Source organism: Hesperophylax consimilis, chromosome 18 (genome assembly GCF_061612785.1).
Source record: "Hesperophylax consimilis isolate HC1 chromosome 18, BYU_Hcon_1.0, whole genome shotgun sequence".
Taxonomy (NCBI): Eukaryota; Metazoa; Arthropoda; class Insecta; order Trichoptera; family Limnephilidae; genus Hesperophylax; species Hesperophylax consimilis.
The window spans coordinates 22,403,329-22,420,357 of record NC_142853.1 but is presented as its reverse complement, the minus strand read 5'-3'; the positions used below and the strand labels follow the sequence as shown (position 1 = coordinate 22,420,357).

Here is a 17,029-nt window from a genome sequence, read left to right as displayed (position 1 = left end):
ATTTTATTGTGTAAGGTGTCAAATTAAGATTATGATTGACAAAATAAAATATAACATGAATTTCGGCGATGTTTGTTTTCAAAAATTAAACAAGTGACTGGTAAAAAACTGGATATATTTATATTTTATTTTAGACTTTCTCCCTTCATTCGATAAAAACTTACATGCATAAGTTGTAATCGTTTTTGTTCGTCCGTTTGTCATACTTTGTTTACCATAAGCAATATTAGTACCTAAACGCCTTAGGTTAAGGTCTATTTTAGGGATTGTTTAATTGGCAACATTTGGTCACTCTTTTAACGAACATATATTTTTTCGCTGGCTACACTCACAACTCGTTGTCAAATTTGACATTTGTGCAATAATAGTTTATTCCTGTGTATTGCTATTATTTGTGAGAGTCAAATAAACAATTACGGGATATTTTATGCATCATCTCTTTTAAATATTAAAATGTCAGAGTACGATAAAAATAGGGGAAAGAAAAAGTTCTTTTCCTCCCAAAAAGTAGGTATTCAGAGAGAAATTTGCCCAGAAATTTAAATGTAAATCAGTCGTGACACCCAATTTTTGTATATTTTTTGTTTTGTGCAGGAAAAAGAGTCCTTTCTCCGGAGGCCCGTAATCTTAGTAAAAAGTGACAGGGAAGGGAGGGATTTGGACAGAGAAAAGCAACCAAGAGAAAGAGTGGTTCTAGCTGAGAAAGAAAAACAACCAGTGATACTTATAAAGGCTAGAGAAAGGGAACCATCCACGACCAAAGAGCCTGATGTGAGACCACATAGCCCCAAGAAAAGCGCCGAAACTGACGTAGAAATAGAATCACAAATAATCCAGCCCACAAAGATAGCGCAGAATGAAAACAAGGATAAGAAGAAACCGCAAGGTGGGTTTAAGACAAAATTTCTTCTATTTGTTAACAAGTCTTTTGGTAAATATACAGATAATAGGGACATGCTTCATGTGCAAATTTTAATTTAATAATATGTTGTAGTATAATAATAATGAGAATAAGTATTTCATTTTCTGGAATTGGTAAATAATGCATTTTAATAGTTATTTCGTTAAAATTAAAACCGATTGTTACTTGGCAGCCATTGTTCAGCTACTGACCAGACAAATTAAAACATAAAGGAAAAAACTAGCTTAAAATTACAATGTCAACACATGGCATGAAGAAAAGACGTCAAATCATCTTTTCTTTTGCGAAATAGCTGCTAAAATGTATTATTCTCCATTTTCAGACACTGGAAAACTTACTTCTCATTGTTATCTAACTCTTAAACAGTTAACATTTTTCTATTAGAAGTGTAAGCGTATTGTGTCCCTATTTTCTGTACATTTTATATTAACAGTCTAAAAATAGACAAAATATCAGGCATATAAAAAATGCTTTGAAGTTTAAAATATCCTACCTATATACCCTTTTACAGATTTCATTTTATTGTTTAATGTGAAAAATTAAATTCTATGGAGTACGATCGGAAAACATTTTAATACTTGTGCATGAAATTCACCAAATAGCCTAAAATAATAATAATACGCCCAACTCTAGTAAAATATTGGCAGTACAGAAGAGCCTCGATAGTCCGTACCCAGACTACCAAATGTCACTGTAATCCGAACTGCCAAACAGGCCGCTAACGCTATGTTTTCCGTATTTACGTGAGAGTACTTGCCCCGTGTCTACGCTACTCTGTGCTGCATATGCGTTATGTGGTGTTTTAGGTTATAAACATGGTTCCTGCGCCAGAGCAAAAACATAAAACTTTAACCATAAGTGCAAAAGTGTGCCATATTGGATAGTTTAAAAGATGAAGTGTGTAACTTCACTTGACAAAGTAAGAACTTCATTAAATATAATTTTCCTAAGCTAACGAATGATGATTAATAATAATTGATATTTTCTTCATATTTTTTAATTATTTGTATATTTATATCATATTTTATTATTTACAATTTAAAATATTTTAGCCCACGGGTACTGGACCCTTAGTTTTTTGTTATAATTTTATGTTTGTATGAAAATCATTAGATTTGATTTGTATTGTTTATAAGTTTATTAACTGTAGAAGAACTCCACCGATCGAAGCAGCATTCTTTTGCGGATGATCTTTTCGATGAAACTATGCCAGTTCAAGTTTCCCAAGAACGATTTTTAGCCAATAAAAATAATAAGTCCGTCTGATTTCGATGCTGACAAAGTAATTCACAGTTAAACAGGCTGAAGAAGATGCTGATGAGTTGATTGTCAACACTGCGATTTCTTTGTGCTCATCATTTGATGCAGTTTTCGTCATTGGCGAAGACATACATCTCTTAGTTCTGCTGACCGCATTAGCACCATCTTAAAGCAACAAATACAGGGAAAGTAAAAACTGCTGAAATACTGTATTTCGCGAATAGTTTAAAATATAAATAAATAGCTGAGAACATTGTCTTTTTCCGAGTCTTTAGTGGCTGAGAAACATCATCGTCCATCTTCAACTAACTCAATGCCATGATTGACATTTTCAAACATCAGGATGCAAACCAGAAGACATAGTAGATGCTGGAGCACGCTTTTGTTTTGCTTTGTACCGAATGCTTCGCGAGTCCGAACAGGTGTTGTTTTTGATTAGTTCTGATTATTGAGGCTGCTATATTTACTTGTATTGCCTGGCCACTCTGGCCACTAGAGGCGCTGGTGTAGCATATTGACATTCTTTCCAGACAATGGCGGCATATAATTGAATTTATATGGCACTTGGTGGCGGTGTTTTGTGCTTTCTAATTTGTATTTTGATCAATATTGATAAAAAAAATATGTTTTAAAAAAGCAGGAAGGTCATATGTAGGTTACCTAATATTAATTTTTTCATATTGTGTCAAATAAAGATAATATTTCACATAAAATCCATTAAAATAAATGAATAAAAACCAACCTGAAGATGTGTAGAATACTACTAATCAGAATGTATGGGAAATGACAGAATTAAGAGGTACTAGCTGATGTGTACCCGGTGTTGTTGGGGGTTATCCTTTGAAGATAAACATGTATCATAGCATACTTTTCTGTAGGCCTTTTTAAGATTTACAATTCCGTAGTACATTATTTTGATGTATCTCAGAAGGTTTAGCCAGCGTTAGCAATTTTTTACGACTTGATTACAAAACATTGACTTTTCTCTACTTTCTATAAATATAATATGCATGTATTATATACAGCGTGTCCGGAAACTCGTAGTACAAGCGGGAAACTGGTGAATCTACATCACATTTGGAGTCGATTTTGTAGTATATTTTTTTTTTATTTGAGCTTTCGTTATCGAGTAAATCGAGTTTGAAGTTGATTTTTTTTTTTTTTTTTTTTTTTTTTTTTTTAATCAAATTCTTATAAATTATTACTGAAGATCAAAGTACCCAACTAATTAAAAGTATTTGAAAGTAAAACAAATGAAGAAACTCGGATTTGAAGCATTATTTTGAAATCACCCTTCATTTAACCCGGTGTAATCATAAAATATTTCTGCTCTGCAGGGTTAAAACATCTGTTATTCAACCCTAAACACCAGAAAAAACTTTTACCCTAAAATAGCCGAAAAATATTTTTTTTTGGTTTTTTTTTTTTTTTTTGAAAATGCTCAAATCAAAAAACTTTATGTTTTTTTGGGTTCCCCATGTGGTGCAGATTCTCCAGTTTCCCGCTTGTACTACGAGTTTCCGGACACCGTGTATATCTTAAATTTATTTACATTTACCGTGTATCTAATTTAGTAACTGCTATTTTAGTTAATTTTCATTATCTATAATTTTGTTACACTTGGTTTATTTCTTACTTTATAAATAAAAAAATTCTTTCTTTTCTTTACCCTATCACTTTTTTAATTTAATCTCTGGTACAATACACAATCCGCCTATGTTGAAAGAGGTTAACTTTTATGTCCCTAACAATTATACTCGAGGGAGATCCCATGCACTCTTATATGCTCCGAAAGCGAGGACTTCTGCCTATCAGAACGCGTCAATAAACAGAGCGACTCAACTGCTTAACGATTCTGCATTAGCCATCGACATTTTCAATGTCACCTACAGACAATTAAGTAACTATCTTATAACACATGTGACAAAATAGTAAAACTGCCTGTGTAAATCTTTTAATTTGTAATCTTCTCCGTGATATATTGGTGTATAACCGTTTCATGGAGAACATGAAAAAATAAATAAATAAAATAAATATGTATAATGTAATGGCATTACTCCCCAACTCAAACACGAGAAACGTTTTTCTCTACTGAATTGGGTAGTTACGTTAAAAAGAAAACATTGTAATTGTAATTAATTATTTTTGTATAACATATTTATGTTTTTATATAAAAGAAATATATTTTTAAATTAAAAAATATATATATATATAAACCTTACGGAAGAAATTTTCTAAATGATTGTTACAACCCTATCAAAATTTGTTGTATCGTTTAGAAGAACTAAGCACACAAACGGACAGACGTGGATAGTGACTATATTATATATTATTTAGAGATTATCTCTATTCTAGAGTATTTTATATATATATAAACCTTCCGGAAGAAATTCTCTAAATGATACTTACAACCCTATCATAATCTGTTGCGTAGTTTAGAAGAACTAAGTGCACAGACAAACATGGATAGTGACTTTATTTTTTACTATTTAGACATTATCTCTATTCACAAAATAAAGTAAAACAGCATCGGCACCTGTCTATGCACGTTATTTGCAGTTAAAGAGTGCAAAAATGCGTAATCATTTTATTTGTCTTACAGTTTCGGAGGTAAACAATCTCATCCCACCCACTCCAATGCCACATCCACTGAAGCTGATAGATGAATCGCATGACTTCAGTACCAGTGTGGCTGATTACTTGCAGGATACTAATTCAGGATTCTTGGTTGTTGGAGTCATTGGTAACTAAACAGTTAATAATCAGCCTATATAATTTTATTTTTTTTTATATCCATTTGCTCTCCTCAAATTTTTTAGGAATATTTATTTTTTTAACTTATCGGTGAAATTTAGTAAATTTCTCTAATCCAAATATGATATTTAAAATTGTAATTGAAATAATAGGCTCACTTACAATAATACAATATCAACTTTTTTAGTTTGGAATTTTCATTGACAGTAATGAAATACAGTAATTAAATACATTAAAAACGTCTAAACGTCTAAACTCTGCCCACTGCAGTGCACCTCAAGGTAGTAAAAATTTCACTGGACTGCAAACGTAGCCAGCCGCACTATAGATGTTAATCAACACCATCACAACCTTTCCTAATAATGGTTCAACATGTTTTAATACTCGTTTATTTTTTTAACACTTTACAATAAGTTGTTGATTATTCTGAAAATTTACCTATAAAAAAATTTAAAAACCTAAGAACAAATTTAAAATATGGATTGAAAAGCTTTTCACTTGTCGTAAATCTTGGGTGGACTTGATATTATTCCCTGGAATTACGATAAGTTCAGATAATATTTTATGAACATAGAGGCATTTTTATTTAATATTATTGACTAGTAAAAGTGCCCGGCATTGCCCGGGCTTTACATAGAGTTGTAGACAGTAATTTTCTTCTTATTTTGATTATCAAGTGTGCAAAATTTCATCAAGGAGTATCAAAATTCTGCTTTAAGTGATGAGATAAAGGAATGGGTCTGGTTTTTTTAAATCTCCTATTACAGTGACCTTCCTCTTGTTTTGAAGATCAAGTACGCAAAATTTCATCAATCCCGGAATAAAACTGTAGATTTGTATAAAAATCATATCCACGCTGCTTGCCACAGACACTCTTCTTTATATTAATAGATTTAATCTGTTGGCCTTGATTCATCTATACTGATTACCAAGTTTAATAAAACTTAACTCCTAGGCCTCAGGTAGCTCCACCGATTTGGGAGGCGGGTGTGGGTACCGCTGCCCTGAGAACCACTCATTGGATAACCAACACCTCTTCCATAGGTCACCCCAAGTGGTTCGTTTTTGTAAAGTTTGGTGACTTAGCAGGAGTGGGCGGGTTCGTAGGGTGAGGTTTGTCCGGGTCTTGACGGCGGATGCATTTGTCCACCAGCTGCATGGTGGGAGAGATCGGGAGGGGCCTCTTCGTCCATTGCCTTGCACCACAGTGGAAGGGATAGATTCAAATGTGCGTCACTAGACACACTGACAGATTCCTACCCACCCCTCATACCATTTTCCTTCCCAGATCATCCTCTCCTCTCTGTCCATAAAATGACACTCCACAACATCCCTAAAGATGACGTATACTCTGGGGGAAATTATTTTCCCCAGAGCCTCCTGTGTGGAGTTGTAAAAAAAAATGGTGTGGTAACTAAACAAAACAACATTATAAAATAATAAATTAGGGTTAGGTTTGTTTTTTTTCTTTAATTCTCTGTTATGTCGTGAAATCGCCCATAACATATTATTTCTATTGGCTTATCCCTTCATCAAAAACATCAATAAAATTACGTACCAATTATTTATTTATGTTAACATTATTATTTCAGGATCGCAAGGAGTCGGAAAATCCACCATTTTGAATATATTAGCCAATAGCCATGACGTATCGGACATTGGAGAAAAGATTCTTAGATCGCAAGACGAAGACATTCACAATTCCAACCTGGTAGATTCCGACATGTCGCAGTACAGTCAGGGAGATGCAGCAGGATACAAGTCTCTGGAGGATGACTTCAAGTCCTTCAGTCTGGAATCTTCCAATAAAAAGGAGGATCTCTCTTCGAAGGAATCCTTTGTTTTCAAGTGTCAGAATATGGATCAAATCGAAAGGGGAGAGGCTTGTACTTCAGGTATTCAAAAATATATATTTATTTTTTTAAATCTTAACCCTTCAGACCGTGGCATATTATATCAGAAGGTGGGAGTATTTCAGCTTTGCAATAAAATCCAAATAAATGCAATACTTTAATGAATGTATCCGAAAACTAAAACTGTTTTCGAAAGGTATCAAATTTTATTATTAAAAATAAACAAATAATTTTTAATGCAAACATAAAATTGGGGATCTGGCAGTGAGACAATGAAAGAGGAAGGTTGTGATGTCACAGCGTTTATTTGAGGTGAGTCAGTAGCACAGTTGTGAGATGACTCCGGACCGATGGCGAAGATACCAGGTGTAAGCGGCAATGACGGCGGTAGAGTGGTCGAGGCGGTAAAGTCAGTGGGCGACACCGCGTTGGTGGAGACCGGACTCGAGGATGTGTTCACCACTGGGGTTGACGTCACGTCTTCCGGGTGCTCCAGCGTAAAACAGGATAGCCCAAGGTGTGATGGACCTGGTCGGTAGATCTGCGGGAGATGCAGGCTGGCGAAGATATCGTGGGGCCGAGGCGCAGACCGGCGAAGGTGTCGCAGGGTCTAGGAGCAGGAGGACCGCAGGCCAGGGTGCTGATGTAATCCCGAGGAGTCCATGGTAATCCGTAGCCTATCTTAAATGTCCGTGTAGAGCAGGGCATAGGTGAGTAGGTCCGTGGCCTGTAGTGGCGCGTTGAAGTAATGGGGGGGGCGAGACGCGGGGGACCGGCCAAGTGGCTGCTCAGTAGGCAGCGGGCGTTCGCAGGGTTCCGCAGGTTGCTCACTTGTAAAACTGCTAATTACTGACTGACTGAGTACATCTTGACGCGCCCGTTTTATAGCGTCCGGTGACAAACGTTCCCGAAGATTCTAGTAGCATACAAAGTTTTAAAAATGGCTCACCTTACGTTTTTTTTACTAAAATTACTGAAAACGAACATTTTATTATACAAATCTATAATAAACCTTATTATCACCTCACTTTTTTGTCATTTCATATAAAAATAATTAGTCAAAAATTCACAAAGTTTCAAAACTTTTTCTCAAATTGCAGTCGGAAACTTTGGTTTCATATAGGTGTACTTTTTAATACTTCTATATTTGAATATAAAGCGTGGTGCTTTTTCTTTCTGACGCCGTTTAGATCATATTTATTTCTCACTATGACAGTAAGGGAGATGCAACTATTTCTATGAGACCTACACGAGTTGTTCCTAAAAGTGAACAAATTAGCCCGAGGCATTAAATTCCTTTTTTTATTTTCTTCTGTTATTTTTGATTGATTATATTTTACCCCATTATAATTATTATAGATGTATTTAATTAGATACAGGTTGTAGGGAGTGGGAGGTGAAGGTTGCAAAGTACCTGACTATTTAGATCTGATTTCCAAATGAAATGATTCACCGTTTCGGTTCACAAATGTATACGTACCCTAAGGTGTTCAAAAGAGTGAGATTTTATTACTTTAAAAAAAATTGTAAACATAGTACTTATGTATTATAATAAATAAATAAGAAAATTTAAAATCAATACATAATATCAAAATAACAGAATTAATCCAATGTTAATAATAATGAAAGTATTTAATATTATTATTAGGAGGATTCTTACAAACACTGCCGCACGGTGTATGTTCGTCCATACTCCTTTATGCATTTTTTTTACGGACGCACATGGTGCCGCCATACTCTCCAAAAAGTTAAAATAAAATAACAATTCAATCGAACTTGGTTACAACGATCACGGCACTAGCGAGTTCGCGGCTATAATGAGCAATTACATATTTTAGTTCAGGTTTATCTTCATATAATTGTTGACTGTTATAACGAGGTCGATTAATTGATATACCGTGCAAATAATTTTGTCAACACAATTTCTAAATGCATTAATGAGTCGTTGGGTCTGAAAAAATAGTTGGGAATTATTCTCGAAGTAAATAGTAACAATCAAAGGGGCGGCATAGTTCCGCGGTTAGTTGCCCAGCGCACAATGGCGGGTGGCGGGAATTACCTATCTCGTTAAGGACGGATTCATATTTTTATGGCACTACCTGTATAAGATTGTCGGCTATGTGAACCATTGCTATCCATCGGGTACTATGTAAAATTGTCATAAAATCAATAATAAAGTCTTCTTTTGTATTACAACTCATCGTCAATTTTGTGTTAAAAATCACTAAATATGTTTATGAAGGTACCTAGTTATGAGTACCTACATCTCTGCAAGGGGTACATTTATGACAGTGATGCACACGTTTTTCCACACAGGGGCCACTTTGCCTATTTTTCAAGCGGATTTTTTGTTTTGTTTTCGTTGACAGCGAAAGTTCAAAAATTAAGGTTTAAATTAAAAAATGTTCTTTATTACTGTTACATATGACTTTTAAAAAACCTATTTTGAATATTATGATTAATGGCTATTAGGAGCAAATTTAGTAGGTCACCTCGTGCTCGTTTTAACCTCTTTACAAAAAAAAAAAAACAATAATAATCCTTAGTGTTGGTATATTTTTTTGAGGATAATCTTATTTGACATTAAGACCTCAAATTATTTATGTTTTTTTGTAGATAACCTTGTTCGACATTAAGCCCTGGGTTTGTGCCTCACAATTTGTAATTTGTGTAACATAAAGAATAACTAACACAGTGAATACATGTAGCTCGTCTAAATCGACCCTTCGCAAATACCATTGTTTTTAATAGCTGCATTCAGAACAGTTTTCGCTGACTGCACTATTGTGTTGTATGCTATATCTTTTTGTCTGTAGCCAGTAATTTCATTATGTAACAAACATTCCAACTGCATTATTGAATTAATTCAAAGTATTTTCTTCGCAGGAATAGACATCTACATCACGGACTCACGGGTGATCCTACTGGACGCAGCCGCCTCGGGGGGCTGTGGGCTGTCACGGCCAGGCCCCGGGTCCGGCGTGTCCCCGGGCGGGGGCGGCAGAGCGGCCGGGGGCGGCGCTGGGCTGGAGTCCGCAGCCCTGCTGCTGGCCGTCTGCCACGTGGTCATACTGGTGCAGGACTGGTTCACCGATGTCAACATGCTGAGGTAGCTTCCATTTTACATATTGTGATGTTTTACACGGAAGAGATTTTTGTTTGGAATACATTTTTCTTGGGGTCTTCATAATGTTTTGAATACATTCTCATAGTCTATTTTTTTCTATCAAGCAATTTTACAAAGCTCACTTGGTTTAACTTCTTGATCGCCGATACTAAATCTTCACCGTGCACCAGCTAATTCTATTTTCATAATTAAGTACTTGCTTTTTACAAAATTATATTTTTGTAAATAATACCATCTTACCAGAATATGTATTCATATGTCAATAAAAGCAGTATATATTTACAATAAGTGGTTTATCCAGAATAGCTAGTTATACATATTCAGAAAAATGATTTTTTAATAATATCTTTAAAGATACGCTGCCGAACAAACGGTTAAGTTATTTCTTGATTGATAGATTAGGATATATCTTAATATATAAAAATTTAGCCTGCGTATGTTTGTGCACGCAAAAGTCGGGGACGCACAAAGAATACTTAGCGCAATATCTCTGCACCGGAATGAGATAATGTAGTTTTTTAAAAGGTATAAAGTAGTGAATGGACGCCCGAGAAAGACATTAGCAATAGCGAAGCACTGTAGGGTCAATTAGTATTCAGTATTTTTAAATCTCAAATTGTAATATTTTATAGTATGCTGGGATAGACGCTTACCTTATCCACCAAGCATACTATTGGGAGTCATGTTGAATAAAATAAAGATGGTTATATTTCACGCAATTTATGGTTATTGAGTTAACGTAACATATTCACATGACACTAAAATCAGAAGATATATAGGGGAATCACGCACGCGAGCGGCTAGCCCAGACCAGTACTCAACAGGGAATGGCGGCCACAGAAATTGCACTCAGTAGGTAAGTAGGGCGCTGCTTTCCTTTCGCTGGGATACCGTAGGAGAAAATATATTCTGTGGTTACTGCATGGTGATTGCCTATATACCACCCTCCCAGTTGGTAAACAGTAAAAAATTAATATAAATTTAGTTTATTTGTGCCCCGTGTGAGAACATGCTGTATCAATTCTATGCGTTCCAAAAAGTATAATGAAAAATGTCACAATTTAATCATTAAAGACAATATTATCCACTATCAAACGAAAACGTGCATTAAGAAAATGATATAGTAATAGGGTTCGAGTCCTAGATGTGACCGTATCATTTTCTGATTTTTCTGTTTCAGATTTTCGTTTAGAAATCGCTAATATTGTCTTCAATAATTAAATATTACAATTTGAGGTTTTACTCAATAAAGTTATTCCGAAGAATAAATAAATGATATAGTAATGTTGGTAGCTCTCTGTCGAAGTGTGATACTGTTAAAATTGACAGAAGCTATTATGGTCGAATTAGCTCAGTGATCAGAGTACTTCTCTGGCATGGCAGAGGTCCTGGGTTCAATTTCCAGATGCAACCTAATCTTTTTTGTTTCACATCTTCAATGATTTACTAAATATATAGATTAATATTGAATGATAGGTTAATATTGAAATGAAGTTTGAAATACGCTGGTTGTATAAAAAAGATCCGGCATTCTTAAGATTTAAAAAGCGGTTCCTCACCCAAAAATTTGTATTTTCCATAGATTTATACAGTCAGCTGAAATGGTAAAGCCGGCCATCCCGACAGCTTCCAACTCCAATCAGTCGTCGAGCCACCAGAGTTCCGCAACCGGTTCCACCTCCATATCTGAATCTGGAGACTCGCCGCTCCACCGGGAGTACTACCCTCACCTGCTCTTCCTGCAGAATAAGTGCTCCGCCGAGGACTTCAAGCCGGCCTCAGTCAAGATGATGCAAGACCTTTACAGGAAGGCATTCCACAAGTCCAAGATGCACATTGAGAGCGGGATGCACCTCTATGATAATGACTCCAATGATAACTCTTGCTCCATCGATGGACTGTTCCACAATTTGAACACCGACAGATGCGGGAAGCCGGTCAACTTGTTCTTGTTGCCTTCGGTGGAAGAAAATCAAGGTGATCAACAACTATTTGATATTTCGCAGCCATTTTTTAACATTCTAACCAACCATCGGTGGCTATCCTCTTACGAATGTCACATAATATACGAGTATGTTCCATGAAGTGGTAACCGGATAAAACAGAATGGTGACTAAACAAAAAATTATAAAATAATAGGTTAGGTTATGTTTATTTCTTTGGTGTTTTTCTCTACTTTACTTTTCTTCAATATTTTGTTTTGACACTGGTTTTTTCATGGAACCATACTTTGCTATGTGCTACAGAGTAACTCTTTTAGATAGGTACCCATTTAGAGCAGTCTGTGTTTGAGTTGTTGCTCAAGCTCAAAACAGTTTTGCAACATATTACAATACATGTAATAACTTGGAATCCATTACTTTGTCACTGGAACCGTCGATATTATTTTTCTGAGGAACCAATTATGTTTAGATACTGTTCCTTTTGGGATATTTTTCAAAGATGAAAAATATTATAAAAATTGTAAAAACAACAATATATCATGAATTTTTTTAAGAAATGGTCACTTCCTCCCCACTCAGGAATGTAAATTTTTCCATTCTCATAGATTCTCTAGTAACCACCCCTTCCTATGGTTATATTTTTGAGGCACTGGTTCCAAAAGTAACTGGATAAAGAACAAGAACAGTCGTTTATCAACAGTTATCAATTATCTCTAAAAAATCTAAATCCTGCAATGAGTAAGATTCTCTTCCCATATTCAATAGCTTACTTTAAGGTTTCTGTTATTCCTTTGCAGAAAGCACCGGTGCATACAGAGGCCACCCCACCATCGAGGAGTTAGCCAACAGGCTGCGCTGGCAAGTGTTTGGAGTCACCAGGAACCAGCTGACAAGCGTGCAGCTGACGGAGCGCAGTTGGCTCCAGTACTGCAGCAAGGCCTGGGACAACATCCGTAAGAGCACCTTCTTCATCGAGTACGGCCGACTTCTGCCTTGAAGATGTCCACCAGACCACTATTTCGGAGCTAATCCAATGACCTTAGGTGACAACGGACGTGTCGATAAGGTGACGATAACGGTTAGATAAAGAACCTAACCAGAAAATCATAAAAAAACATACAAAATCTCTTTGATGTATGTAATTATTTTCAAAAACATTTTTGAAATTCTCAACAACTTTAGGAACGTGAATAAGGCACGAAATTTACCAGAAATCTGAATTCCTCGAATTTGGATGGAATTCTCAACAAATTTGAGAATATTCTGAATTCTCTATGACATCCTGACAGTGATATAATGAAGGGCAATCAGGTTTAAGTGAATATTGTGAATTTTATTTCAATGAAACTGACGAATACCATAATACAATAGCGATTTGAAATATTTACCATTCTTTATTTCATATTACATGTTTTTATGTCTCATTTAAATAAAGTTTACGTATTTACAAAATTTTATAGTATTTTTATTATATTTTTTTAAAGACGAATTGCTAAATAATAATGTTTAAGGAAATAAATTATGGTTTACTTTACCAATTTGGCACAAGTACATGTCATTATTATTTGTTGTCTGCCAGCCCAGAATTTAATATCTTCATCGGATTAAGATTCATTGGCAAGTTTGTCGGGATCAACAGAAGTTCACCGATAAACTGCCGGGAGTAAAGGATGCCGTCGGGCCTCGGGATGTTTGTAAGCGTGCTGGTAAACACTCGCCAACCTCCAGTGCTCCGGATATCCCGTTGTGTCCCTCCACCGACTGAATGGCGGAGCTAGCGTAGGAATGGCGTAAGATTTCTTGCTGTACGGATCTCTCATCTTGGGAATCTTGAAAGAATTCTTTGAATTGGTATTGCTACTTGAATTCTCAATGTCTTTGCTGTCGAAACTGCCTGTGGAATTTGGTTTCCCCGCCTTAAAAGCCATCTTGTATTCAGGCTTCTTCACTTCGTTGCCAAACTGATTTTTGTCATGATTTGTATTATGGTCGTGACACGCTAAGCAAGAGCGAAGGTTCTTGCCGTTCTTAACTGTAAGTTTAGGGTATTCTTGAATCGATAAAACACTGTCCCTAGATTTTTCTGAGCTAATTTTGGATGATTTCGGAGAACTTTGGCACGCTTGATTCTTTTTCATTATTTCTGTAGGGCTCGTGTTATTATTAAGTTCATCTAAAATTCGTTGATTTCTGTGAATCTTTTCGTCTTGTTTATATTTTGCCGCTAAATTTGCCGAGCTGTTATCTTTTGCATCATATGTAGTGTGCGATACATCAACCCATGCGTTTTTCAAAGGCTTGTGGTTTTCTATTCTATCACTTTTCCTGGTGGAATGTCTGGAGCTCCGTGATGATTGTCCGTCTGAAGTTCCACAACCGTGAATGCCGTCACTAGATCCACTCTTAATCCGCTTTTCACTCTGAGCTCTCGCCGATTTCTTTTCTTCAGATTGATGTTTACCTTCCCTTCTTTTCAAGCTGTGATCCACACTCGGAGATCTCGGCTTTTCATAACGCGAATGCTTTTCGCATTTTGGTACATCGCAGCATTCTTTCCTTCTATACTTTGACATATCTTTTTCGAAGCAGGGGATCACTCTGTCGCATTCTGTGTCTTCTGGCTGAATATTGTAAGAGAACAGTGCATTTGATCGTCCTGTTTCCGGCATGGCATTTTGTTTAGGAGAGTGCACCATTGAAAATACGGCAGGCGCCACGGATCCATTTGAGCCGTCTATATGTTTGGGTCTTTTGGGTTCGTCTCTTGGGTTTTTTGTTCTGTAATCCCAACGGATGGCGAGGTCCATAGCTGTTGCGGTTTTGCCTGAGATGTCGGGGTCTCCGCCAGAAGTGGCTGGTCGAATTGAAAGAATGTGTTCCAAATTGTGGTTGGTGTTTATTCCCATGGCACCGCTGGTGAGGGGTCGCTCTGTGTGGATGCTGTTGGAAGATCCTTTCCACCCGAGAGAGTAAGGTTTGATGTCCAAGTCTTGTCCTTGGTCCTTCTGATACTTTGATTGTTTCCTTGTACTTTTGGTGGCTGTGGCATCTGGAAGAGGGTGGTGAAGCAGAAAATCCATGTGCATCTTCCTTGCATAGTGGAATCCAGTCACTGTATCAACAACTGGTAACGGCTTACTTTCCTCTGTTCTTTTATCATTATTGGAGTAATAGCTTTTCTCATGCAGGTGGATATTTCTCATTATTTCACCTTGGCTCAGTTCTTCTTTTATTTCAATCTCATCTGTCAATTCTTGGAGAGATTTTTCCTTGGTGAACAATGGGGGGACTTCTACTCTCTTCCTCGGATCGGTCAGGCTGCCTGGCTGGTATTCTTTGTCTAAGTTTTCTCCACCTTCATAAGCCTGTATAAAAACAAATGAAATGTAAGCTAAAATAAATTAATAATATATACATGGTAACCGGAAATTCGTAGTACAAGCGGGAAACTGGTGATTCTACAACACAAGGAAAACCAAAAAAAAAAAATCCTTTATTTTTTCAATCTGAGCATTTATTTTTTTTAAACTTTTTCTATTTTTTTCGCCAATTAAAGGTTTAAAAAAACTTTGAAATCATTTTAAAAGACAATAAATAGCTGATATCAATCCCCAAAATGATAATTTTTTTTCAAATTTAACCTAAAAAATTCAAACTTTGCACCTGATTTACTCGAAAACGAAAGCCCAAATCAAATTGTTGTATGTAAAAATCGACGCACCAGTTTCCCGCTTGTACTACGACTTTCCAGATACCATGTATAGTGCATATATGTATTATTATGTACCGTACTTCAAGTAAAGATTGCAGTTACTTACCCAAAATTCTCTCAAATTGTTCACTAAGAACAATCTTGACTTTTGTCCATCGATTTATACCTTTCTCCTAAAGAGTATTTGGTTCATTATAAATAATGTTTCTATAAGTGGGTTAACTAGGCAAATTTAAGTGTCCTGTGCCATGAAAACAGGATTTACTTCTGAATAAAAAAATGCAGTGCAGCAGGTCTAAATAATGCTATTCCATTATTTTTTACACAGAAATAAAACAAATAGCTATAAAACAGACATTTTATTCAGAAGCTAATAATTTTCCAGCAAAAATAAATATATTTCATCATACTTCAAGAGCTCTGCAACAAAAGAGAGAGAAAACATGTGATTGTGTTCATAAATGCAAACAAAAGCTGCCTATTTTAGTGTTTTGCTGTGAAATTTGTTCTGATGTAAAGAGGTAAAAATAATCTTAGAGATTCTAAAGACATGTACAGTCAATTCCACTTAGTTGGGACATACCAATTTAGGAGGCGGGTTTGGGTATCATAACCTCTGCCATAGGTCACCCCAAGTTGTTCGCTACTTTTGATGTTTTATCAAGGGTGCTTGGGTTCGTCAGGTGAGGTGTGTTCAGGATGCGCCTGCCCAACAACTGTGTGGCGTGCCAGATCGCGAGAGTCTGGTTTAGTAGCTCCAACTGGTCTCTCGACCCATCGTCTTTTGTCACATAGGGAGGGATATAATCATATGTCCGTCACTTCTGGACAGACTGATCCTTAGATTCCTACCAACACTCGTACCCTTTACCTTCCCAGAACTTCCTCTCCTTCCTTTCCTTAAAAGAGAACCTAGACACAGCATCCCAAAATATGACAAGCCCTCAGGGAAATTATTTTCCTCAGGGCTTCCTGTGAGGGGTTAACATAAAAAAAAAAAACACTGGGCCCAAACATTTTGTCCCAATTAAGCTGCTGTCCCAAATAAGCAGCTGTCCCAAATAAGTGAAGTTTTAAAAAGGTTCATAAGTATGATAAATTTTGAAAAAAAAAAAATTATTCTAGAAAAATAATTATGTACATACTTACTAAATAAAGATAATATGAGAAAAAAAAATAACCAAAAATATGTATGAATAAAAAAAATACCAAAACATTTCTTATATGCGCAGCAACTGCGAACTGGACATCTTTACGTTGACGAATGTCGGCGGACGGCAAACAGTCGGCAAGGGCAAAGTATACATTTTCGTTTAGTGAGACACGTTTTGCATCATATGGGAATTTGTCCCAATTAAACGGAATGGTGTCCAAGATAACTAAACTAAATTAGTATTAGTTTCTTTATTTGATTTCTGTTCCTTGGGTTTTTACAAAAATAACCGGCTGTCCCTACAA

At 36.1% G+C, this 17,029-nt stretch overlaps 2 protein-coding genes across 2 annotated transcripts in view; one reads left to right on the top strand and one right to left on the bottom strand.

The window, feature by feature from the left end:
* Nucleotides 1-365: 365 nt before the first annotated feature.
* Nucleotides 366-13,301, top strand: LOC149415519 (nonsense-mediated mRNA decay factor SMG9). Its single transcript, XM_089642695.1, has 7 exons — nt 366-507; nt 595-886; nt 4,785-4,925; nt 6,529-6,831; nt 9,676-9,898; nt 11,499-11,893; nt 12,657-13,301. Exons 1-7 carry the CDS (start codon nt 454-456, stop codon nt 12,854-12,856), a joined length of 1,608 nt encoding a protein of 535 aa, XP_089498821.1. The 5' UTR covers nt 366-453; the 3' UTR covers nt 12,857-13,301.
* A 148-nt stretch (nt 13,302-13,449) lies between these two features.
* LOC149415518 (uncharacterized) overlaps nt 13,450-17,029 on the bottom strand; it is a 32,874-nt gene continuing 29,294 nt past the window's right edge. Inside the window, exon 4 of the mRNA XM_089642232.1 lies at nt 13,450-15,224. Coding sequence (XP_089498358.1) covers nt 13,503-15,224 — 1,722 coding nt within the window. The 3' untranslated portion in view covers nt 13,450-13,502. The remainder of the gene's footprint in view (nt 15,225-17,029) is intronic.